Here is a 26,914-nt window from a genome sequence, read left to right on the forward strand (position 1 = left end):
AGATGTACCATTAGATGCAATTCACAGATTTCTTATACGGTTTTTTCATCGCTGAGTTACTGAGTTTTAAACATGATAGTCTCGCGTTTGGAAAATTTGCGATTGTCAGCATTTTTTATTGAACATTGACGGCCTAAAGCGCAAATTCGATACCAACAGTCACTAGAATTAAGCTTTCCCTTTTAAATGGAGTAAACCTCATGAAAGATGGTGCATTGGATGCCGAAAAAAGGGATTTCTCCTTTCGCATGTATTAATATAGGAGCCCCTGAGCTAAACCTTCCTCTTAACCGTGAACAAAGCGATCGCCTATAACAAGATGCACGATGCGACAGACACTTTTGCGCCAGTAAATCACTCGAATATTCATTGAACACAGCTTTGCAGGTAGACTGCAGCAGTGCAGCTTCTTCCCTGATGACGCCTCGAGCCGTATCCACTCGCAGCGTGACCAGCAGAAACTATTCATGCAAGTGCTTGGATCACCAGTGTGCACTCCAACCTTGACAACGAATTTGTGAAAGAACAATCCAACTGTCAGTAGTGCCATAAAAAGCGAATGAGGGAAGTGCGCAGGATATTGCAATGGGGGAAATTAAGTTGTGTCCATACAACAATCTTACCGTAGTTGACCTTCAGCTTCACGAATGCACTCATTCTTGATAAGTGGGTAGGGGCCCCTGAAGGTGCTCGCCGTTAAGAACACCTGACAAGTGTCATCGTTTGCACAACAGAAATTGACCACATTCTACAAAGTTCTTTTGAGCAAGATAGCAATATTTAACACCTATTACGACAAGTCACCACTCACCACCTCTACGCCGTTTTTCCGTGGCATGACTAGAAGGGAAGAACGGTGCTCGCTGTCGTGGTACAAGTGCTCCTCGAGTTCGGATCCGTTGAGCTGCAGAGCAATTCGAGACGAGATGAAAGCTACATGTTTATCACAATATATCTAGAAGCATGTCGCGCAAACAAAGCGATGTTCGCCGTGCGGGGATTGTGTCAAAGTACTCAAGCAATCGTGGAACCTGCAGGCAATCTGTCCTGCTCTGCGTTCAAGGCCAGCCTGTTCTCGCTTGACGTCGGGTCCAGACAACCATAGACACATTTGCCCCCACGTCGTTCTCCAGTGAGCGAGCACTTCGTTGTCACCTCTGCACTGCAAACACCACGTTGCTAATGCCACGTGCTTTCTTCGCGAAGTCCTCCCGGGGTTCCATGACCATGGCCTGCTGTTGCTGCCTTGTCAAATGGTTGGCACTCAAACAAAAACTAAATTGCGTGCGCGATGATTGGATCTGAACCTCGGTCGCCCAGCACAGGGGCCCGAAGCTGTAACCATTACGCCACAATTACAGGTATACTTGTATTGTGCCAACGGCCCCCAGCATTCTTGAGATGATCACCACATGTTTAACATTGCGTATCACGGGTCTGCGAAAGCACATGCGCAGGGGCTAGTTTCTTTCGCGCCAAAGACGCAGGCATAAAATTGACAAGTTTATTGCGGCTGATTAACTAATTGAGGAAAGCTTCGCTTCATATATACGCCAGGATGCGCGTTCGATCTGCATAATTTTGGTTCCTGCGTGGTTCTAGATGTAACATGATACGGCAGAGATGTAGAGCCAAGGAATAAGTACGGAATGAGCTACACTGCTAACAAAATCGGTTTTCGGGAAGCAAAAATTGACACGTTCACTTCGGGCGTACACTTTACGAGGCTGCATAAAGTACCGCGGAATGATAGTTGCTCGTCCGCTAGTAAGGGTTGTGCTCATGTTCAGAGGTGCGAAAGAAGCTCTCGCGACACCTACTGCCCTCTCTCGGTGGGCCTCTGCTTGGCGCAGTAAGACTGACACACCATGGTATCTCCACCCATACCAGTAAAGTAGGAGGCGTGTATCTCGCTTGGCCTTTCTCTCGTACTTCTTCAAATGCACATATCACTGTTCTCTTATGCGGGCGCACGACAAATTCCCTTCTTAAGTCACGATGCGCGAACTTAGAAATTGCTATTTTGTGGTCTCTCGTGGCCCTCTTCGCCGTCAGGGTGGCCTACATGCCAAGTGTTGTCACCGATGTGATCGGTTTTGACGAAGGGTCCTTCATACTTTCCGAGGAGATTTAAGGCATTAGCGTTCTTAGGTTACTTCATGCACTTTCCAAGGGTTATGTATGTTTGTATGTATGTATATCTGTATCTAACCGTTTTCCTTTCAATACCTGGATCACTGGGTACTCCATTATCGAATGCGTAGTGCATCGGGCTGCTGTGCCGAGGGAATAGGTTTCGAAACCAACTGTTGGACCAACTTGCGTCACTGAGTATGTGCCCTCGTGCACATATGTTCCGCTCTTTAACCAACCTCTTTCACGCCGACGTGGGTCTCTGCCGATGCGGGATTTGGTAGGTACCGCTGTTCATTGTGCAAAAGGGGTTTATTCGGCTCGTAGAGCAGCAGGGACAAGCGCAGCACCAACAGGTATGGCGCAGCCAGAGAGCGAACTGGGTACGATCCACGCGATGGCAACGGGGCTTTTCGCCCTGCCGATCTTCTTTGTCGCAATCAACCCCGGAATGGGAGAGTAGCATCCTGGCGACCTAGGAAGAGGTGAGCGGATCATAATACGCCTTCGGCCGGTCCATGCGCACAGCCTCTGTATGTATGAGGTACGCGCCTCATACATAACTCGTTTCGGCGGCGGTAACCCGTTTCGTCGCCATATTGACCCAATGGCAAACGGGTTACCGCCGACAGTCATCGTGAGATGGTTCCTGCCTAATGTTTTTAGGTATATGTTGTACTTGCCTGCGCCATGCACCTCTCATCAACGTTCTTTCCTTGACAAGCATCACGCACACATTCGTCCCCGTGACGCAGAACAGACAACGAGGCTGCACTCGTGTCACTAGCTCCTGCTGCTACATCGGGAATTCAAACATGCTTCGCGTCATTTAGATTCCGAAATCCCGTTGTATTAGCGTGTTTGTTTTCTTTTTCTTCTTCCAAAGTGTGATAGCCAACCAGAGACTTTTCTGGTTAGCACACCTGCCTTCTCTCTTTCTCTCGCATTCTGGCTTTTACGAGGAAAAACTTCTCATAGGAATAAAACATTCCCACGACAGCAGAACCGACGCTACGGCCCCAGAAATTAGTAGTTGCAAGGCGGTACTCGCATTCTTAGATGGATTTCCCTAAAGCTACGAAGCTTCACGCCAGAAAAAAGTTGTACGAACTTCCTCTGAAGCTTCTAGCTACTTTCGGGTGTATTACAACTTTTCCTTTTAGTAGAGTTGATTCACACTAAGGATTAGCGCGAAAATTATTTTAACCTTTATCAATGCATAAGTAACCTTTATCAATGCATAAATAACCTTTAACCAATGCATAAGTAATGATGGTGGAATGTCCGAGCCATTCAGAGCTGCGAAACTTACGACCAGTTTTTCTGAAAGCGGGGCACTGGCGGATGCAATTGTGAAGTCTCTTGCGAGTATTGAACTTTTACGAAGATTCAGCGTCAGTCCAGCGCGAACGTGCAGCAGTAAATCGGCATTTGCAGTCCTGCTTTCGAGTAGTCTTGGGTACACGAGGATATCTGAAAGGGCAATGAGAAAAATGACAATGACTTTCACAATGTGTGCTCTTCTGTGTGGAATGGCTGAAAGGGCAAATACACAGATGAAACTACCTGCTATGTCACCTACTCAAGCAATCAAAATAATATTTGTGTAGTTCTACGTCGACATTAGATAGCGTGAAAAAGACAAAGGTGATGCCACCCGCAGTACCGGTTCCTTCAGCAAAGCCATGAAGAAATGTTCGAAGACAGTGCAATAGAAATATAGATGCTATTATTTCGCCAACACACGTTTTTAGCGCCGGTGAAGATCACATAATTTACATAAATTATCAAGAAACTCCTATATTGAAAAAAAAACATTTTTTTTGTTTACTTGGTCCAGTCGCGTGTTACGATTGCAGAGTACAAGACATATATAATATTTGTACCGTCTTATTAGGAAGGAGCCACAGCGGCGGAATTCGTTTCCAACAGGAGACTTGCAATGCGCAATATTGACAACCCAGTGCCAGAATCAGCCAACGCTGGTTTTCGGCCACCATAGTGAGGAATAGACGTACTCGGACGAGTTTAGTAGCCGATCACCTGCCCCACCATTTGCTTGCCTCTTTTAGTGTATAGTTTGCTCTGACGGGATCTGCAATTATCCAGGACTCGACAAACGTGATAGCTTCGGCAGCCAAGGCATGTCCTCATCTCCGCTTTGGCTTTGTAGTAGGCAACCACTCCCTCGTGTTGCAAGCGCGGGAGGATTCAAAGACGTTCCATGTTTATCGTTGCGGGCAACCACGCTCGTAATCACAGCCATTTTGTGCGGCGAACACGCTATGCGTAAGCTAGAAAGCTGCAGCAAACTCAATAAGACCTGGAGCAGACAGCGCGTGCGACTTGCAGAACGTTCCACGTGCACCCAGAGCTCGCTCACATGTTAGTCCGTCATGATGGTGGCAGAAGCCAAATGTCGCAGACGATTGTTGGCATTATGTGAAAAACGTCGACGGTTGACTCGGAGACGTCTGTCGTTTCCCACTGGTCATGTTGGTTTACTTCCTTTCCCAGTTCGCCACTGCCTCTTGCTTCGCCAATCAGTCGTGGACTCAACCGGAAGTTTTAGAATGCGTGAACTAAATCTCCTTAGACGCGGGCGACGCGGGGTCATTTCCTTTGTGATCCGGCGTGCACAGCATATCTTACCTGTGAGAACGAGTGAGACGTAATGAGTTCCACATGTTTCTTAAGATTAGTGTTCGGACGAATGGTGGCGACCACGAGCCATTACACTGCTACCGATATGTCCGGCACTTCTCTCGCGTGTCGCTCTGTTTTGAGCGTGCAGGGGTCCCAACTTCATCTTCATCAGACTGCCGGTGACGGCTCGTCACATATACTTCTCTCACAAACGTGAAATTACAAAATTTGAGCGCTTCGGCGAGCCGCCACTCAAAAATGGCTGTGGCTTAGGTAAGGTTAAGCCCAGGATGCGAAGCATACTAGCCTTTATTTTAGTTGTTGAACCACTGTTTAGCCTGGTGAACTGCTGTTGCTTGGCTATATTTGGTTCGGCTAGACGAAGAAACAACTCATGCGTTACTCTGCTTCGCCTTCAAGAGTGGAACGCGACAGCGTTCCCGTCGACCCGCCAAGGGGTGTAAGACAATGGGCTACAGGGCAGCGACTACGCGCCCCGCATTGGACGCGGTGAGCGTCGAGCAAAGCAGCGTTCGGCGCGGCAACGAAATGTGCGCCTGAGCAAGAGACGCACGCCTTAGAAACAGCTCGTTTCTAAGGCAACACCGCATTCACTAGAGGCGCTTTTGTACCGCTTTGAAGCATCGTACTCGTGGCTCAGTGGTAGCGTCTCCGTCCCACACTCCGGAAACCCTGGTTCGATTCCCACCCAGCCCGTCTTGCAAGAGTTGAGCCAAAGCTTTCACTTCTCCTCTGTCGTGACGTCACGGTGTCACGTGGTTTCATGGCGACACCGCCGCGCCTGAGGAGCTGGGTTGAGCTCTCGTAATATGCTTCGCATAAAACTCCGTTGCCCCACCCCGAATGACCAGCCGATTGGCTTCGTTCGCCGACTTTCACTAGAACTCACAGACCATGAAATCAGAAACAACGTGAGGAAAATCAAACTGAGTCTTACTGCCCTCATTCCATTCCGGCGTCAGCCAATCGCCACTAATGAACACGTAATGGACTGGGAAGAAACGTTTGCATGATTTCACAAATAGAGTGTCCAACCAAAGATATACGGACTGCGACGTAGGAGCTCGGTTCACAAGGATGAAAGTCTTTTTTTCTTTTTCAGTAAGGTGTGGAAAGCAATCGTGTGATGTCTGGTAAAGCCGGCCACGAAAGTTGCCAATTTCATATTATCAAATAAGGAAACGAATTCAAGAACACGCTGTATGCACATATATGAGGCAGGCACGCACGTGATTTCAGCAAATACATAGAATCTGATGAAAAATCTTGCATGACGCACAAATTATACGCCTGCCGTAAACTGTTACATGCCAGTACGACGTTCGTAGGGCAGAAGCTTCCTGCACCAGGACCACATAGAAAGTACAATGCGGGCAGCGTGAAGATAAATATTTCATATGAAGGATCGCCAGGGTTTTTAAACTGTAGAAGACGAAACGAGTATACCGTTATGTCGTTGTATGAACAACCCGCTGACATTCTTGCGGGGATTCGCCGTTAGCAACCGAGCGCAGCGCCATCTGACGTGAAAAAAAACAGCTGGCTCCGATGCCACTCATCGTGCCATGACGACATTAAAGAGTGTAGGGGGGATGACCGACCCCTGTGGCACTCCTACACAGTTGGTGAAGTGCCTGACTGAATAACCGGCAGATAGCTGAAATTCAGATGTCCTGTCTTTTAAGAATGCTTTCACGAAGTTTACAATTCAAGATCGCGTAGAAGTTAGACGCAGTTGCCAACCTTTGGTTTAAAATGTACGTTGATGATATAACCCTGTGGACGACCTGCAGGCTCAGTTCAGCTGGACAAGTAACAACGCTACAACATGCACTGGACATAATTGATCAATAGCAGAAGCCAACAGGCATGAGGCTCTCGCCGGAGAAGACCCACTACATCACGATACATGACAAACATGGAAGGTCCGAAGTAACCCTTTACTTCGACGGCCACCAAATTCGCCAACCGGAAGAGGGATACCTCAGAATATTGGGCATCCCAATCAACAAGGACGGCATGGCAAGCACATGGCTGCAAAATTTGAAGCAGCAATGGAAAACATTGGCGCCGACCCCAAGAAGATGCCACCAGAAGAATTGACGCTTTGCTGTCCTTTGCGAAGGAGGCGGGCATCCTTCCTTTAACCTGATCTCTTACCCCTATCCTGGGTCGTGGGTCATCCCTTCTAATAAAAGTTTCAATCGATCAGTCATCGTGCCAGCGTTCTCATACTGCACTTCGCTCTCGTACCGTTGCTGTCCCGTTCATCATCATCATCAGCCTGGTTACGCCTACTGCAGGGCAAAGGCCTCTCCCATACTTCTCTAACAACCCCGGTTGTCCCGTTCGTAGTCACCCTATTTCGAGAGTGGCCCCGATGCCGCTCACCATGGCAGCTTTTCCATACTGCCGCTTGCGCTCGTGCCACTGCTCTCACGTTGATCGTCGCCTTCTTCCATAGTTGACTCCGATGCCGCTCACCGTATCAGCGTTCCCATATTGTCTCTCGCACGCTTGCGCTACTTCTCTCGCTTTCGTCATCTTCTACAGGTGGCTCCAATGACACCCTTCCCATACTGCCTCTCGCGCTCGTTCTCGTGCTTTCGCGTTCGTCATCGTCTTCTGCCACAGATGTCTCCGATGCCGCTCAAGGTGCCAAAAAAGGCAAGTTAAGGTAGAGACAATTCCAGGCACTGAAGCCCGATACCTCAGGTCGGAATCGAACCCTCAAGTATATGTGGAAAGCGAACTCACGACTTTTGGCGTTAGAGCCAAGTTAATTAAGACACATTTAATTATTATAGAGCAAATAAAGCACTCGAACCCACGATCTTTGGTGTTAATCCGGGCAAAGTTGTTTAAGACGCAGGTAATTAAGGCAGTGTCAATTAAGGCACTCGAACCGACGACTTTTGGTGGGAGAAAGCAAGTGATAAGAAGTAACAACGCATTCGAATAAGAATGTCAGTAATTTAAAGAAGGTATCTTGAGCGCGCAGGCTTTCTGCATTCACCCGCTTTGGCGTATCCTAAAGAGACTTTCTTCTTTTTTAGTGTATACCCGTTAACAAAAGTATGCGAACCAAAGGCTCGCCGAAAAAGTAAAATAGAGTCTGAGTTTCTGCTTAATTCAGGCACACAAACTAAAATCGGTGAGGGTACTAAAACTTCGTATTAATTCGCAAATCCGGACTGCAGTCCTGACATTACAGTTACATCCGTAGGTAGCGAGAAGAAATTGCAGAAATCATCGAGAATGACTGTCAATGCAAGCGAATAGGCAGAAAGAACAAAGGAATCAAGCGATAATCCCACCTTCCCCCCCCCCTCTCTCTCCGCGACTCGTTTGAGCCTGAACCCGTGCCATTTTTCGGTGCCTTTGCGCGCAAGTCCGACCATCGACCACCACCGACTGCCGCAAACCACAAAAACGGGCGAAAGCGCCAAACAAAGGCATTCGTTTTAAGATCGGCTTGGTTGCGGAGCCCCTGGTGAGATGCTTTCCCTCTGGGAAGCGCGCTGTACGGCCCTAGGAGTAACAGCTAGATATTCAAGCAGGTGTCGTACTTAGCAGCAGGTGAAAAAAAATACTACGTAAACGGCAATCTCTCTCACAATGCAGATCGGTACAATCACTTCAGATGATCACAACCCTATGCCAGGTATTGCATCCCTCGACTCTAAAGTATAGGACACCATAATTGACAAACCAAAGCATATGGCATATAACAGGATGCATAATTGAATTGCAGTTCGGTTGTTAAAAATGAGGAACCTGAGCAGGCTGGCAAGGACTGATGACTCGAAAGCTTCGGCGTGTCGCAGACACGAATACAAGATGTCCTTTTAGCACTTCTTATGCCCATGTCCTGAAAGACTGTCTTTGCAAGTCACGAATCCAATAGATACATTATAATATATGCCTTCAGTGCAATGGTCTAAATGCTCGAAAGACAAGAATCAGGGCGCCGTAACTTTGTTATGTGACCAATAAGCTTAAATTATGTGGGAATTCTCTCAAATCCCAAACGAGATAATACAATTAGGGTAGAAATCTCGGCCAGATGGCGCGGGAATTCTCTCAAATCCAAACGAGTTAATATACTTGGGGTAGAAATTAAGGACAGATAGTGCGTATTCTGGAATTAAGAGATAGCTAAAAGGACATTCCTTCTATCTGCGCGTTCTAGTTGCACGTCTTCTTAGCGCTAGCACATATGTCTGAATTCCCCACTTTGCACATTTCTTCGCGGAAACACGTAATACTTTGATTTCGCAGAAAAACATCATAAACCTTGCCTCCATGGGATTCGGTCAGAAAAAGGGCGATGACAACCAACGGAAGTCTCATTGCGGCGATAATTCGTCGTTCCGCAATTATGCGCCTACACTGTGTGTCCTTTTGGGATTCAGTGCGCTGATATATATCGACAGTAAGTGCAAGAATGCTATCCCCGCCCACATCATGTTAATACGCAGAAAGAAAGAAAGGCGTCACAGGCACTGGCATTAGTGAGCGTCGCGAGTATTTATTAAAGTTCTTTCTGAATACTTACGGATATCGCGATTTGATAAGGACAAAGCTATCGGGCAACCTTTTCTTTTCTGCATTCTCAGAACCTCTCTTGAGGCGAGCTCTGTTTTACGCAACTAAATGTCCCGCGGTCTTTCTTTCTCTCCTGCGCTTCTTTCGATCACAGCACAAGCGAGAGATTTGAGACAGCGAACTTTGTTGAAGGGTGTGCGTTGCCACAAGAAGAGATGCCGCTCAGCCTCTCCGTTGTGTAGAAATATTTGCCGAGGCAGCCTTCCATAGATTTAGCTTAATTTCCAGGCAGCTGGAGGCTGATAAATTCCGAACAAAGTTCACATAGGCTGACCTATGGTTCATGACGCCTACCGCGTCTTTGAAAAGACTGAGGAGTGCGTATATACACTGCGCGCATATTTCGCTTGACCTAGCTTGGAGTGCCCAGAACATCGGACGCAAAGACGTCATCTGGAAAACGAGAAAATGTCTTGTGGAAAGGGCAACCGTGCTCAGTCCCCTCGAACGGTACATCGCACATTGTCTTGAATCCTTGTCAAAGTCACTCGAGAAACAATTGAGCAAAATATCAATGCGGGATGTCAAGTAAGATGCCGGCGAAAATGTATGAAGGCGGTTCAGTTATGTTCCAGCCGTCAGCTTTCGAGAATGTTCAAACTGGCTTGACACAGGCCGTTTTGTCGCCTCGGGCGTCGAAAAGTGACCCATAAAGTGGGTTCTGAATACTACGAAAACACGCGACGATTCGTTATGCAGCGCAAACTTGACAACCCTCCCACACAACGTTGCATTTCCATCTCTTTGCACATATGCAAAGAAAAGCAGATTTCACCAAACTCGACATTGAGTAATGTGGTCACATTGTCCACGTATGCGGAGGTCCTGCTTCTCACATATAACCGGGATGTTTAACAAAAGAATTAGTTTTTCATGTTGAAAACCAACCAGTGCGTATTAATAGCTGGCTTGCCAAGCGTTTCTGCCCTTGAGCTGCCTTCAGGTTTCAGTAGGAAGTGTCAGTTATGGTCTGCAGTGACGCGATACAGACGCACTATTTATCAGAGCCTTATAGCTATCTGTAATGTTTTTTTTTGTGCGTAGACTGAAGATGAACAGCGAAACCAGGTTCAACTATTTTCTCGGAATTCGGTTTTAAAAAAAGAAAAGGTGGTTGAAACCACATCACCAAAGTGTTGAGGCGGTGACCAGAGCGTAGCAGAGAGCAGCGAGCGCCAAGGTCAACGTCACGTTGGAGCCTGGGTTTTTCTGGTGTGCGTCCGTTTTGTCTGTCACTGGGGCAAAAAAGAAAAAAAGGTAAAGGGAAAATTCTTGCCAGGATACCATGGAATCCTTCCGGCCCGACCACAGTGGAGGGTGAAGTTTACTAAGGCTGTCGCGCGGCCCTTGTTTGCCCATCTTTATCTTCAACATTCGATAGAGCTTTGTACCCGCATACTCTTGCAGACACAGTCGCATTCTAACTACACTAAAATAATAAATACACACGCTCCTAGTCCCTGCATTGTTAGATGTTCCTATGGCTGTGTGACCTTGCCAAAATATTTCTTATTTCCTGTTATTCTCGGTATTGGTTACATCTACAGTGATGAAGCACAGAATCTTGATACAGTACTTTACGTCGTCTACAGAGTTAGACAGTCAGACATTCGACGAATAAGAAAGGTTAACTTTATGTTAAAAATCATCCACCGAAAATATCCGGTAAAAGATCTTGTGAAAAAAATACATTCATATATTCATAGAGCGATAGATGTACTCCGAATTTCTGGATAATGAAGACTGCGGATGCTGAGCACTGCTTGTAGTTGATCCACGTGATCGTCGGCATTGGCCGACCGTGAATGGCGGATGACAGGAAAGAAATAAGACGGCTCAATACAATTTCTTATATTATGCCTGTGTATAGATATGACAGTGTGAATATATATATTTTTCCGGTGAATGTTGCCGATGAAACGCCTTAGTTGCCTATAATTTGCTTGCTCGAACGCGTGAGCTGCCCTTTTCATTTCCTCGCCTAAATGTTTCCCAGCCGTGGACGGAAGGCGAGAAATGAAGCCTGCAGACCGACATTGTTGTCTGCTTTCTTGAAGCATTGCGAAATGTAGGCAGGCTACGTCAGCAGTGACGCGTTTACTCATCCAGAATGTATTTTCTTTTCGAATGCTTCAAGATATTCTTCCGTAAATATTTACAGTTCCTTTAGAAGGCTAGAGCTTTCTTATGCATTTTCCCCCTGAAGTTTGTGCGTTTGTGGTCGTTTGTGGGAGGAGACGCAACTTAGGCCACTTCTGGCGCATTAGCGCAAGCTCTTGGGCCAGTTGGTGCATGATGAACTTAAAGAAAGGGGTACCAGCGAAACACAAACGACGCGTACACAAGGAAACGGCGTTAGACACGGACAGACGCTGGACTTTCAACTGTACTTTATGGAACTTTACATTGCCGCACATAACCTCCGACGCGTGCACAACTTCAACTCCTCCCAAGACCTGTGCATAGATAACACCTCAAAAATACATTACCGTGCGAAAACAGCCGACGCATGCGCAACTTCTGCTCCTCCCAAGACCCGTGCATTAATGTCAGTTTTTTTATTAATCATCTTTACCCCCTTTTACCCGGGTACACCCTTATCTCAAGTTCACTTCCGGCAGTTGTCCTGCAGAGCAGAAACATGGGTCATTTGGTATGTGCCACAAAAGCAATCATGTTGCTGACCCCTGTGTGGCCTTGCAGACAACTTGGGTCATTAAGCATGTGCCGGTGGATATGCTTCCGAGCTTCGAAAGTGCGTATTCGGTATTGGCATGGGCCCCTTTTAGTTACCGGTAACGCAGGTGCCACTGTGACCCAAAGGGTATGCAGCCGTAAACGTGGTAAACAGATAGCGCCCAACCGCAACAGATACCTCCACATCAAATGCGGCCGCTCGTTGGATGGCAATTCCAACAAAGTGCCTACCAGGATACGTGGGGCAGTGGAAGTAGCTAAAGGGTTCAACTGGAGTACTGTGATTACGAAATACACTACGTCGTGGTATTATTTGGCATCGCGGTTGAGAAGCGAGTTTGCCCCTTCGTGTGTCGACTGATGTGCCCGTAAGGTTCCGTGATTCACTGATCACATCAAGATATGCACCATGGGGAGCGATCAGGGATCGTTGTTAGGAGCGCGCATTCGGTTGCGCCGTGCGCGATTGGCCAAGGCCTAGGCCTGCTATTACTTACATTGCCAAGCTAGTAGACAACTTGGGGCATTGAATAGTTGGGTAATCTTTCCGAATAAACAGTGGTACATATCCAGAGAGACCGAAGTAGCTAAATGAAAGGGAAACAGCGATGTGAACTGAGGGAACGGTGACAGAAGCAACGCCGATTTCGGGAAGCGCGAAAGCATGTACGAAGATCGGGTCCATTAGCCGTCGGAAGGCATGCAGATACGCGTGTTCATGTACACATACTCAGGCAGGTCATAGCTTTGTGTTTAGGTGCACATACGAACTTGGTACGCATGTCCGCGGATTCGAACGCCACTCCAAGTCACCAATATGGCCACCCATACAAAAGTTATTGAGAAGGCATTGAATACTATTGGTCAATGTTGTTTTGTTTTGAGAGGTCATGGAGAGTTTGTTGTAATATCATTGGGTTTAGTGTTGAGGGCTTTTGATTAGCCACTGAAATCTTATTGAAACACCATTGGGTGTCTCAATGTTGAATAATTGTTCAGTTACCATAGAAAGTCCATTGTGTTAATACAGCTCGTTGTGTTCGTTTTGATGAATTGTTGTTGGGTTACCATTGATGCAGCACTGAAATGACGTGGTAATTCTGTTGACCTGTTGAGTTATTATTGCCACAGCCCTGAAAAGGGAGGACGAGGAGGAAACAACTTTATTCTGAAAAGAAATTTGGGACCTCCCAGTCACCCTGGGTCCCCGTACGACCCCATTGCACTCTCATTGCACTCGATTATGTTTAACATGTCCATGACGCTGGCAGCCGGGATGGCGGCGATCTTCTGCGTTACCGGGTCCGTGGAGCGTAGTGAGATGTCCCAGTCCTCCCAGGTTTGGAGTCGTACCGCCACGCCGGGGGGAGGAGTGCCGGGCAAGCCAGGAGTATATGAGTGAGGTTTGCTTTCGGCGCATTGCACAGAGGACAGGAAGGTGGGATGGGTCGGTAGTTGGACAGGAGGGATGGAGTAGGTAGCGTGCGCGTTTGCAGGTGGCGCCATAAGTGTTGCTCCCTGGTAGTAAGGGAAGAGTGGGGGTGGGTATACTTGCCTCTCGGCACGAGCATTCGCGATGAGGTCAGCGAAGGTACACCACGCTCCCTCGAGAAACCCCCATTAGGTCTGCCTGCGCCCGGTTTCTCGACCCTCGGGCTAAAGAATCGGCGTCCTCATTTCCGGCATTTCCTGAGGGCGCGGGCACCCAGATGAGCTCAGCGCTGCGGGAGAAGGGAGGGTTCTGGGTAAGTATGTGGAAGGTGCCAGGGTGAACTCTGGCCCTAGCATAATTTAGCAGTGCAGTTTTAGAATCACTCAGGTTGTAGGTAACACTGGAGCTGCCGAGCGCTAGCGCTATAGCGATCTCTTCCGCTTCCTCTGGGTCTGTTCCCGTGGGTACTTCCTGTATTAGGCGAGCGGTGTTCGGTGTGTAAGCAACCGCTGTGGCTCCATGCTGATCACATGCAGCATCTACCCGTATTGCATTCTGTTCATCGCCGTACCGTTTCTGAAGGGATGCTGCTCTGGCTTTTCGTCGCTCGCGGTTTTGTTCGGGGTGCATGTTACGGGGAGTGGTCGAATGCGTAGCGTTTGAAGTATTCTTTTAGGGAAATATGATCAGCAGGAATCTTAGTTTGCAGTTTAGAAAGTATATGTCTCCCGGTAGGGGTGCTGGCTAATCGCAAATATTGTGCCTGTAGGTGTGCTTCGGTTGGTTCTTGTATAGTGTTATGCACACCTAGCTCCGCCAGGCGTTCGTTACTGGTGTTTTTGGGCAGACGGAGCGCTGCCTTGGCAGCTTGACTGATTAAATAATTTATTGTTTGGTTTCGGTTGCATTGAGGTTGAGATAGGGGGCAGAATACAATACTCTACTCATGGCAAAAGCCTGTACCACTTGCAGAGTATCTGATTCACGCAGGCCGTGAGCTTTATTTGTTACTCTGCGTATTAGCTGTGTGGTGGCTGCTAGTGTGCTCTTTAAACCTTTGATCCTTTCAGTATTTCGGCCATCTTGTTGCAGGTAGAGGCCCAGGATTCAAATGGTGTGGACCTGTGGGACCTCTCTATTGTGCACGTAGATTCCGATTGGAGCATGATACCTTTACCCTTTGGCAGGATCAAGAAAGGTTCAGATTTTTCCGGTGAGTAGGTGAGGCCTACTTTGCTGACTTCATTCTGTATTACCATTGCGGTTGTTTGTGGTGTTTCTTCGATTTGGACGTCTGATCCATGTGTAGTCCACAGGGTGATATCATCCGCGCACAGAGCATGGTCAAGATGGGGAAGTTGCTGCAGATTCTGTGCGAGCGGAATAAGTACTGCATTGAAAAGGAAAGGGGACACCACGGAGCCTTGTGGTGTGCCCACATTTGCTAGGGTGTAGCGGCGTGTACGAAGGTTGTCTAAGCACATGCGGGCCTTTCGGCTCTGCAGGAAAGCACTTGTGTAGTTGTATGTTCGTTGGCCAACGCCTAGGTATAACACAGCTTTTAGAATGGCCTCATGGGTGACGTTGTCGAAGGCCTTCTTGAGGTCAATCGCCAGTACCGCTTTGGTTGCGTAGGTATGAGGGGGTCCAGTATAGCTGTCGTGAGTTGAAGCATGACATCTTGTGTAGATAGGCCAGATCGGAATCCAATCATTGAGTAGGGGTATTGACCGGTGTCTTTCATGTGGCCGTGCAGTGTAGCTATGATGACTTGCTCAAAGAGTATGCCTAAGCTAGAGGTAAGGGAGATGGGGAGCTTATTTTCTGGTGTAACTGGTTTGTGAGGTTTGGGCATTAGAATAGCCCTTCCATGCGTGCACTCCTTTTGCAGTATGCCACTCTGCCAATGCTTGTTGAAGATACTGGTAAGTTCTCGCAGGGAGTTGTCATGGAGGTTCCTAAGAGCGGCGTTTGTTACGCGATCTTCGCCTGGCGTGGTGTTGCGGAGTCTATGAATTGCTCCTCAGACTTGTATAGTTATGTCCCTGTCCAGTTCAGTGTTTGGTGGCCCTGGGAACTCCGGTAAGGAATTCGAAGGGCCCGGCGAGGTGTGTAAGCTCCTGAGTGTCTCTAGTAGGGCCTGCGTGTCGTATTTATGGTTGTGTTAGTCGAGCGACGATATTTCTAGCACGTCGTTGACTTTTCGTGGGATCAATTAGATGGTTTAAAGGACGCCATGTTCGAGTGGTACTGAGATTGCCTCTGAGACCTTCGCATACCTGCTGCCAATTCTGCCTAGAAAGTTGTTGGCTGTAATCGTGAATTTGCTTTTCAAGCTCAAATATCTTGTTTTCGAGCTTGTTATTGCGTTTTTGCTGAACGTATCGTTTCATGGGACCTTTATGTGCTTCTACCATATGGGCCAATTTTGAGTCCATAACTGGGACTTGTTGTTCTGGGTTATATTACTCGGTACACTCCGCTTGGTTACCGTCGGTTACCGGCATTTTAATATTGTTATTCCTATCCTATCCTATAAAAACCATGTTCATTTTTTCGTTGTTGTTTAAAAGCATGAGCAGTCTTTCGCGAGTACCTCAGCATGTCACGCGAAAAGTGTAAGGCCTTGTATCCTCAAAAAATGCCTACTTAGCGAATTTAAGACGATTACTAGTTATTAAAGTGTGAACGAAATTCAAATAATAAATATAATTCGGTATATGGATGGGGCACGGTATAGTTCATATACCGTGCCCCCTCTCCAATTTCGATCAGTAAGGACGAGATTCTGCTGTCACTCTGCCTTAGAACTTGCGTTATACAATAATAAGACTGTGCCATGGCGTACGTCGCACATTGAAAAACGTGTTTAAGAGGTGTCAGTCTTTTGTGCACCTCAGTGGCTCTGATTGGTGACAACTGTCTCGAATCGCCACATAGCACGACATCAAGGCCTCCGAAGGGCTCACTAAACTTCCGAAAACTTTTTCACAATCTGTGATCAATCAAGCGTAACGAGTCTGCGGACCTCATGCCCACTTCGTCAGTGATGATGCATAATATGTTGCGAAAAGCATTTCGGGACGTGTTTAGGTCACTGTTGCTGAGACTATTCTATCACGATCCCAGCTGTAGACAGTCAACTTGGATGCAGAGTGAGCTGGGACACCACCCGAAGCAATATCTGCTTTTCCAGTAGTCGAACAGGCTCCGGAAGCGTTGACATTTCGTTCTGAATCACCCACGTTACAGTATCTGTTGTACAGGTACACATTCAATCTCAAGACAAACCTTTTGCCACAACCTGTTGCTCCCGTGAAGATTTCCAGTGGTCCTGAACTTGGAGTTTTAATTTGGTTCACGACTTCTCGCGAGATATAAAATTGGCCAGAATTTGTGAGGTGCATTTTCTCCAGAACCACATCCATGGGCAAGGCGTCCGTTCTATCCTGGACCGCTGGACAACGTAAGGTAACCAATATGGTCTGATGTTGCTCGGATTCGATATCGCCAAAAATGTCTGAGTTGTCGGCAGCATCAACAATTCTCGCAATAGATGAGTGTGACATCTGCCTTTCACGTTGAGCAGCCTCGGCCTCTCCTAGGCGCTCTCTTTCTTCATTCGCCATCTGTTCACACAGAGTTGACAGATCACGAATATCGTACATGTGCGTACATTTGCTTTTGCGCATCAAGATCCACGTCAGGTTTTCGTCAAAGACCTCCAGAAATTTGTTGCAATCCAGAATGTCCACCTCTCTAAATGGGTAGAATAGCAGTACATGTCCCCGTTTAAAGTTTACCTCATAGGATTCTAGGAAAGCATGACAGCGTAGAATGGCTCGTTGTTGTAATAGGTATCGTTTTGTGGACGACACTTGTTCATATACTCGGCAAAGCACATTGATTTCATATCTTCACGTCTGTCTTCACATCGCTCAATGGCAGACTTTTTCCAGTCGTTGGTACTGGAGTCGCCTAGTCCTTTGTCCATTTCTTAATTTCTCGTTTTGACTCGAATGCTGTGTTTTGGCTATGACAGTGACACCATTCCCTCCTTCGGCGAGACGCAAAATTACAGTTGCTCTAATTTACAAGAACATGCGTCCTGAGTACAACAAAGAAAAGCACAAAGCACGCGCGCAAGAAATTCAATCCACATACTCCAATGACGATATGGACAATATATACTGCACGGACACAGCTGCGTATGCAGAGGCCAGGGGGCAGCACTGTCGGAGGAGGTACTTGCTGGCAGTCGTGAACGGGATCTGCCAGGAGCAAGCGACCGCGTCGGTCTCTGCCGGCGGGATGTTAGCAGTGGCGATAGAACTCGCTCACGCGGAGCGTTTGCAATTTTAGTAGCTTCCGACTAGCCTTTGTGCATCGGTATTTTATTGCACTCGCGTCTAAAAATTGCATTATCCTTCTTCTATTTATTTACGTATGACGTCAGGGATTAGTAACCTCGCCGGTGTCGAGGCCGGACGCAGCAGGCACGTTTCGGGAGTCCCGCTCGACGAAGCACACGTGTATTCGCTTCGGCTTTACCGCCGCCTCTTCAGCTGCATCACATCCGGTCGAAGGGCACGCTGTTCTGTTTCCTCGCGAAATAGCATCCTGCCGAGAGTGGAGTAGGTGTTCTTCCTTCTTTGACGCCCGCAGCAAATGCCTCGCGGGCTTTGCACGCTGTTACTCTCAGCACGTGCCGTTGCTCCGCCACGGGCAACGTGAACCAGGTGTTTTCCTTCCGCACGTATTTTCACGCACGAGCCGCACCAACCATGATGACGTTCACAGCAATTTAGCATGCAGTGCTGCATAAAAGGAACGTCTTTCAATTCAGATGCTTGTTTGCAATAGTTACTCGCGCAACATTCAACATGAAGCAGTGCCTCGCTGTAGCTCTCGCCTTCCTTGTTAGCGTGGCGAAAGGAGGGTATGGTAAGTAATGCGCCAGCGACGCGGCATGATTTGGAGAGGCCTTGCGCTAATACGTTGCGCCGCAGCAGGTGGCCCTTCGGCTGCGTGGGAAAGTGTGGTTCGAAATTGTTCACAATGTCAATGTAAAGCTCTACGTGCACATATGTTTGTTATTTTAGGCGCTGTTTGCAAATTAACTTTGCGTTAGAGCTAACAGCAGTACTTGGAATTTATTTTAGCCTAAATAATGTGATTCACTGTGACCGCATAGACGTGGTCGATCGCCACGAGACAAGATGTCATTGCATTCGAGATCAGCAGATGAAGAATGGTCGTTTCCGTTGTGCGTGCACAGCGACGCTAAACAATTTGAAATCTAAAAAAAGAAGCTGGCGGATCCCACGCCCTGTCCATGTAAGCGAATCTTTGCATGTTGTTTCCTTTCACTGACGATAATTAGCGCCGATGCTGGCAGCGAATGTGTAATTTCTTCAGCGTTTGGTCCAATACGAGAGTGGCGATTTGATGTTAAGCGCTACCTCACGTGCACTACTGCTGTTCACCTGCGTAGTCCACAGAACACGCAGGGAGACGTGTTTGCTTGAGGCGTTGTCGTGCGACATTGTCCGTAATCTCTGAGAGCGCTGAGCATTATCGTTGCCTCACATGGCACATCGCGTCGTGGCAGAAAGCGTTGAACTTTAATTGAATTACGTGGTTGCACGTAATTCAATTGTGATTATAGTTGTATGTACACATTGCACATGCATTCGTCGTATGCACCAAGTTTCGCTACGTAGCGAAGACGCTTCTGTTCCGCGCGACGCTTCTGTCAGGCCTGGGTGTCCTCGACGCTGACTGCACACTTAGGAGCCATTTTGCTGGCGCGTGTTTACGTGCTGCTTCTGCATACTTCGCGAGCACGCTGGTGAGACGCCATCTCCAAGCGCGCTCTCCAGACTATGCACGATTGTAACGTTTACACTCAGTGGCGTAGCAACAGGGGGGGCCGGGGGGCCGTGGGCCCCGGGTGCAAGGAGCCAGTGAGGGGGGGGGGGGGTGTCATATACGTCTGAAGACACCCCTCTTTCGGCCGGCTACACCCGGGGAAGGGGGTGACAGAAGACCTATGGGCCCCGGGTGCCAGACGACCTAGCTACGCAACTGTTTACACTGTACCAGCCGAGCATGCGACCTCCACAGCCCAGCATCTGCATTTTTGCCGCATAGGAAAGCAAGCACAGCATGTGCCATACGCACAAACTGTGAAGCGCTGCCGCGACGAAGAGTGCCATCTGGTGGTGTTACAAGGAACCTAGCGGCACGTGCGAGCAAGACCACAGCAGCAGCAACGCCCCGAAAGTCGGAAGAAGAGGCAAAGAGAGCTTAGTTTTAAAAAAGCTGGCTTCATAGTTAGTGAAGACCATGCAGTACACTTTTGTTTTCATTTATTAATGATTATTTTTTGAAGCACAACTACCCAACCTACGCGCTTCAGTGCTGTAACGTGGTTAGAGCGGCCGCGCTCCCTATGTAAGTGCGTTCTACAGCGAGTGCCGCTAAGCCCAGATTTTCCTGCAATACTTAATAGAGGGAACTCAGACCACTGTGTCTGTGGACCGAGCTTCACGTATGGCAGTTCAGCCGGCGTGGCAATGCAGGGCAGCAGAAAGATTTGCCTACATGTTTACCCTTTGTGTTCAAATGTCTTTGCGATTTTCAATTTAAAAAAAACTGTTGTGTCATATAAATGCAATATTTCACCATGCTATGCTATAAGCAAAGGGTAATTTCTCTGCTCTGCTTTGAAAACTGCAAATCCTTTGAAATTTGGGAAGATAATGACGCTAACAAGAACTCCTGAAACCACACGAACGAAGATTAAACGAATTGGCTGAACGATCGCCTTTCCCAAGTTCTCTCTAGTAACCTTGGTAAGAAACTTCATGAAAAAAACCTTTCCTTGTGGCAGCCCGAGAATGAAGCAAACGACGAAGCGCACTCACCCAAACACTATATTCACTTTTGAGGCAACAATAACTATATTCTCCCGTCGTACAAACGTATAAATCTGGATCCTAATCCTGAGAAAACATGTACGAGGGGATGCCGCAGTGCCGTTAATTCTTTCTTTTGCAGCGAAAATTATAGATCATCTACACTCAGCGTGTAAACTTAAGGCGTCTATAAAGATTAATATTACGATTCATATACAAATCGCGTTTCCATAGCGCAGAGAAGCAAAGTCATAACTTCAACGAACCCTATGCCCAAGGTTGAAAAAATATATATATACTCAAAATGAAAGGTGCCTGTTAGCGCCCTCCCTAAATTTCTACGCTAGCTTATCGGTGCGTCACAGATTTTCACGGTGAGTTCTCCTGTGTGGGGGAACTCTTTAGCACGATAAAACAAATTACGAGAAAAGATCCACTGACGTCTGTGGTGTCGCGATGACGCACGGGTGGTGCGGTTTGGTCACTGCATTTAAACAAATTTAACTGGGCTTTCCGCTTTCTCCGCTAGAAATCCATAGATGTAAACTTACACCTATAGAATGAAAATAGAATTTTCAGCTAATTCTTTATAGTCTGACCTGATTTAGAGTGTCATCTTTGAGTGGCTTAGTGTTGCATTTTTTTTTCTTCGTGTATCGTCCGTAGACATTCGCACACAACCCGCTGCAGAATCTCTGGACCACGTTAGGCAAACAATACTTGTTAACGCTTTGTTGTGTGCGTGTGCGTGTGTGTGTGTGCGTGTGCGTGTGCGTGTGTGTGTGCGTGATGCACAGAATTTGTAAAGCCAAAAGGAGAGGTCAATAAGAAGGCAACGTGCACTGCAGCAGGCGTTTCAACAATCTGTCGACTATTTAAGAGCATTTTCGTTAGAAACTGATGATCACGTGAGATTTCCTTCAAGCGTACGAAAACTCAAGCACACGAGCGTTTGCTGCGGAAAATACTGCCTGACCTGTACTCACAAAGCAGAAGTCTATGGATGTACTAATAACAATAACAGCACAGGTGACTGTAACTCAGCAAACCATGCGCACTAATATTGACAGGTAAACCAAACAATTGTTCCGTCAGTCCGCACACCATCACCGAGCTACAGAAGTTGCGATCCCTCAACAGAAAGAAAGGGAAGGGGGGAGAGATAGGAAACACACACATGCCAAACATAAAACTAAAAGTTTACAAATTTACTTCCTGTACTTATACGCATAGCGGACATCCGTGATGCCACCTTCATTTTCTGACCGAGAGAGCGCGATGCCACAATAGATATGCTCGAGTTCACTTTCTCGAAAACAACTTGCGCTCACGGAATACTTAAACGTTCTCGTGTTACGATTCGAGCAATGCTTGCGATTCTCGCAGTTCAAGTGCCACCACCGCATGCTATAATGCGGCACCAGAGATCACTTGAAAAACACAATACTCGTAAAACATGTTTTAACAACCATTGCGCTTGAAAGTGGGCATGACACTACGATATTCCAACTGGCAGAAATATTTGTAAAGTAGTCACAAGAGGTAAATAGAAGACGCTAATGAACGCCCTGTCATTCATCCTGCGCAGGAGACGTTACTTGAGCTTGAACTATCCGAAATTCGGCATAAAGAGCACCGCTGAAACGTTCCTCTGAAAAAGAATCGATATTTTATTACTGGATAGGTCTAATTTAAATAGCAGCTTCCGTTTTTCCACGTGAAAATAGGAAATGACGATCTTATCCTACTTTGTACGTAGGCTGTATGCGTTTCTGACTATTGTTTCCACCACAATATACTCGACGCCTTCCTTGGACCTTTCATTTTCCCTTCCTTGCAGCACCCTGCATTACCATCACTGTACCCGACTTCCTTACGGCTGATATGGTAAGCGCTTTCTTACATGTTGGCTGGATCTCACTATTGCAGTGCATATGTGTACTTGCAGCCAACATATGTTGGGTGCTTAACGATGCGTGAAGTTTGTTTGAGCCAGGGCGTTTGGCGTGGACGCGTTACTGTCGCGCTTAGCACGTGCATAGTGCGCATACCGCGTATTAGACTGTGTGTATACAGTTCATTGTATTATAGCAGAGTCACCTGCCGTCTACCTGCTTCCCGTGAGAGGTAACGCAGGCTAGAGCCACGCTTTTCTGGTCAACCTGTCGTAATTTCTGTTCATTAAAGGTCAACTGTATCTAACAACATAGACTGTGTCCAACAACTTATTAACAACATAGAAAAGCAAACGTACACATTAGGTGTTTTTCTAGACCTCAGCAAAGCGTTTGATTCTATTAAACATAAAATACTTCTTAGCAAACTACCGTACTTTGGAATACGAGGTACTCCACTTAAATAATTGCAGAACTACCTTTCCGGTCGTTCCCAGTATGTTGTTATTAATAATGCCACGTCTAATCCTGGGCTAAGTACAATCTAACTAATTGGCACATTGCATATAAACGTACAGAAAGAAGTCCCATAGCCCATGTAAGACTACTTGCTTGCAGTAAATAAATAACATAATGGTCGAAGCATTTGCAAATTATAAAATAAGTCCAATAGAGTCTGATTAACACAAGCGATACAGTATTATTTTCATTCCGTCTACATTCAAATAAAGATTTTCAATCAACAAGCATGCAACAGTTAATTGTTGAAATTCAATGTGTGAAAGAAGCGATATATCTTGAAAAAAGCTCATATGCTAGAAGTGTGGCACATTGATCCGGCAGTCACGATTGGTTTAATGTTTACGTTTGTTGACCTTTTAAACAACGTTTGAGCAGTGTACTCTCTTGAATAACTTATGGAAAAACAATGTTAGAGAAATGAATTTTTTTACCATGTTTATTTACGGCGAGGAAGAAACGCTGTTGTTAGGTATCTGCAGGACGAAAACAATCAACTCTTCCTCTGTTGCCATGACAGCCACCCAGCCTCCTTGGGAACTTTGTTTAGCACCTGGCCAGTGTTGGGAAACCTCAGTGCACTTATGCACTTGTAACGTTGCTTATATTTTACCAGACCCACTGCTACGACCAACAGCCTTTTGACATCTGCACGCCGTTCAACGTGAGTCAACTTCTTTTTTTTCAGGCTGCAGAACGTTGCCCGTTCCAAGAAACTTCACGTAGAGTGAAAAAAACAACAAAAAATAACTAACCGCATGTAAAAACTACAAAAACAGGGGTTGTAGAGCCGGAGGCACAGCAGCAGGTCGCCGCTTTAATTATAAGCGCAACCGCGACTTCTTCTTCACTGCGCTTTTACAAATGCGCTATTGCACACTCGCGTTCTCCTCTTCTTCAACGCCCCGCAGGGGCGTCTGCGCAAGCAGGCGTTTGGTGTGTTGCGACACCACGGACCCGAGCACACGAGGGTCGGACCCTCCCGCGTGTAGCCGTGCGCGGCTTAGCCGTGTCCGGGGAAAGGGGGATCCTGGGGGTTGACCCGATGCCGGGTGTTCGGACCTTTAAGGCCCCCCGGCGGAGGCAACACACCTCTTTGGCCTCTGCTTCACGTAGACGGCACCCCTGGACTGACCCACCCGGGGGAAATCGGCACTCGCCTTTTCCTGTCCTCCCCTATATCTTTCACTTTCCTATCTCCTTTCTCACAACTCTCCTGTCTCCTCATCTCTTCTTGCGTTTTCCGTTTTTTCCTTGGTGGCTATGGTTAACCTTGTGTGGCGAGCTGTCCTGAGTTCAGCCATATTTGGTTATAGTTGCGCTGTACAGCTGGCGTGGGGAGGACTTGCCTACAAGTTCCTCTCCCGTCCCCTTGTAGGGCTCCATGGTGGGTGGCTGGCTCCGCGGCCGAATAATACATTTTCCCATGGCACCTCCTCTTTCCAAACCAGATCGCCCTCAGAAAAGAGGGCGGACCGATGTCACTGCTGATTTTTTCCAAACAACCAAAGAAGTCTTCCCTAAGTATCACGTGATACACAGTGAAAAACCAGAAAAACCAGCTAGAAAGATATCTCCGTTCATAGTAGCAAGATGTCTGAAAGAAGCCATAGGCACTAGCTATAAAGTAACAAAGCTTGCTAGCGGTGACCTACTGCTAGAAATCCGAAGCAAAGCTCAAGTGTGCAAACTTCCTAATATCTTGTCGTTTGAAGACATCCCCATCTCAATTTCAACCCATAGATCGCTGAACACAGTGCGCGGGGTGATTTCTGAAATTGACTTTTTGGATCTCTCCGAAGAAGAAATGCTCAATGGGCTTTCCGAACAAAATGTGAGCAATGTTCAGAGAATTAAGATAAGAAAAGATAACAAAGAGTTACCTACCAAGCACATAATTTTGACTCTCACCTGCTGCACTCTTCCAGAGACAATTGAAGTTGGGTATACGAAAGTTGCAGTTCGCCCATACATACCGAATCCTCGACGTTACTTTAACTGTCAGAGATTTGGCCACGGCTCCCAGAGTTGCCGTGGTCGCAAAACCTGCGCGAAATGCGCATCCAAAGACCATACTTCTGAAATATGCGAAGCAGCACCTCGTTGTGCGAACTGTGAAGGAGAGCATGCTGCATACTCCAGATCTTGTCCCTCATGGAAGAGAGAAAAAGAAATCATTACATTGAAAACAATTGAGAACATTTCATTCAAAGAGGCCAGAAACCGCATCCTAGCCCAACACAAGTTTTCACTTAAACCGAACATGAACTTCGCCGATGTGGTGCGACAGGGCGATCCACCACACCGGCCTCCGGCACCTGCCCAGACCACACATAGTGAGGCTGGGACGGAGCCATCCTCGCCCCCGGTGGTAGCAGCTCACGCTGCTCCACCAGCCGCAAAGCAGGCTATGCCGTCCCTCGAGTTGGCAAGCCTCAAGGCCTCTGCCCACGAGGAGAGGTCTGAAAAAAGTGCCGACGTGCAGTCTGCACGACCCTCCAGCGCCTCTGATGAGGTAATGGAGACGAGCCAGGGTGGTTCCGTGCCGTCAACGTCACAGGGACGGCGGAACTCCTTGGATACTGCGTATAAGGAAAACCCCCGAATCACGGGGCGAAAACCAATTAAACGTATCCCGACCCCGCACACATAAATCAATATGGCGTTCCTAATACACTGGAATTGCAGAGGACTCCTAAATAATTTTAGTGATATAAAAGAGATAATAAATTCTTTCTCTCCTGTAGCAATGTGCCTACAGGAAACGAACTTAGGTCCTCAGCATACAAGTGTACTAAAAAAATACAAAGTCTTTCGCCGTGACCGAGAGCAAGCAAACAGGCTCTCAGGAGGGGTAGCCATCATTGTACAAAGTAGCATTGCAGCTCGTGAAGTCAAAATAAAAACTAAATTTGAAGCTGTGGCAGCCACTTTGCTCTCATACAAAACGATTACGGTGTGCTCTGTGTATTTAGAACCACACCTAAAAATAACCCTTCATGAGTTAGAGGACCTGTTCCAACAATTACCAGAACCCTATCTGGTTGTCGGGGATTTTAATGCGCATTCCAGTTTTTGGGGAAGCGAGAAAACAGAAGTAAGAGGACAAATTATAGAAGATTTTATTTTAAGCAATAATGTTTGTGTGTTGAATTCTGGCAAATCAACATACTGCTCCGCAAGCTCAGGAAAGATGAGCTGCATCGATTTGTCTTTTAGTTCACCTTGTATTTTTAACGATTTTAAATGGGACGTCATAGATAACCTATATGGAAGCGATCATCTACCAGTCATAATCACTCTTCCATCCTCACCTGCAATCATTCCAAACAAACCACGACGATGGAAGCTCCAAGCAGCTGACTGGACACTGTTTAGAGAAAAAGCCAATCTAGATGAAGTCTTTTCTGAAGACCTTAGTGTCGATGATCTCAATGAACAACTCACAACCTGTATTTTAGCCGCTGCCCGTTTAGCTATCCCCCAGACTTCAGGAGTGGTGAGACAAAATCACAAGGTGTGGTGGACTCGGGAATGCAAAGAAGCAAAGCGAAAACAAAACAAAGCCTGGGGTGTCCTTCGCCGATATCCCACTCAGGACAACCTCCTAATCTTTAAAAAGGCACGAGCTAAAGCACGATACGTCCGCCGTAATGCCGAAAAGACGTCATGGCAAGCATACGTTTCATCAATAAATAGCACAGTCACATCAAAAAAAATCTGGGAGCAGGTACGTAAGCTCCATGGTAGCTACTTCCCATTTACAATTCCTCTCCTGAGAAGCCCTGGCATCCAAACAAGTATAGAGGAACAGGCCAACATATTAGGAGAACATTTCGCTGCAGTCTCTAGTTCTTCACACTACACTGAGTCATTTTTAAAATATAAGAACGTGGCTGAAAAGCAAAGGCTTCCGATTAGTGGCAGCACAAATGAGCCGTATAATAGTTTAATCACCCATCAAGAAATCACTAGAGTAGTGTCTGCCGGCAAACAAACCGCACCAGGGCCCGATGAAATTCATTATGAAATGCTGGCACATC

General features: G+C 47.1%; 2 protein-coding genes across 2 annotated transcripts in view; one reads left to right on the forward strand and one right to left on the reverse strand.

The window, feature by feature from the left end:
* Nucleotides 1–26,914, reverse strand: part of LOC139050278 (venom metalloproteinase antarease TserMP_A-like) — a 118,892-nt gene that overhangs the window by 45,399 nt on the left and 46,579 nt on the right. The window contains exons 2-3 of the mRNA XM_070526487.1: nucleotides 3,446–3,606; nucleotides 812–904 (exon numbers count right to left, since the gene is read on the reverse strand). Of these exons, the coding sequence (XP_070382588.1) occupies nucleotides 812–838 (27 nt within the window). The 5' untranslated portion in view covers nucleotides 839–904; nucleotides 3,446–3,606. The remainder of the gene's footprint in view (nucleotides 1–811; nucleotides 905–3,445; nucleotides 3,607–26,914) is intronic.
* The window catches only part of LOC139050801 (uncharacterized), a 33,284-nt gene continuing 13,039 nt past the window's right edge, over nucleotides 6,670–26,914 (forward strand). The window contains exons 1-4 of the mRNA XM_070527565.1: nucleotides 6,670–6,822; nucleotides 14,630–14,750; nucleotides 22,298–22,344; nucleotides 23,488–23,535. Of these exons, the coding sequence (XP_070383666.1) occupies nucleotides 6,670–6,822; nucleotides 14,630–14,750; nucleotides 22,298–22,344; nucleotides 23,488–23,535 (369 nt within the window). The remainder of the gene's footprint in view (nucleotides 6,823–14,629; nucleotides 14,751–22,297; nucleotides 22,345–23,487; nucleotides 23,536–26,914) is intronic.

This window comes from Dermacentor albipictus, chromosome 10, assembly GCF_038994185.2.
Source record: "Dermacentor albipictus isolate Rhodes 1998 colony chromosome 10, USDA_Dalb.pri_finalv2, whole genome shotgun sequence".
Taxonomy (NCBI): Eukaryota; Metazoa; Arthropoda; class Arachnida; order Ixodida; family Ixodidae; genus Dermacentor; species Dermacentor albipictus.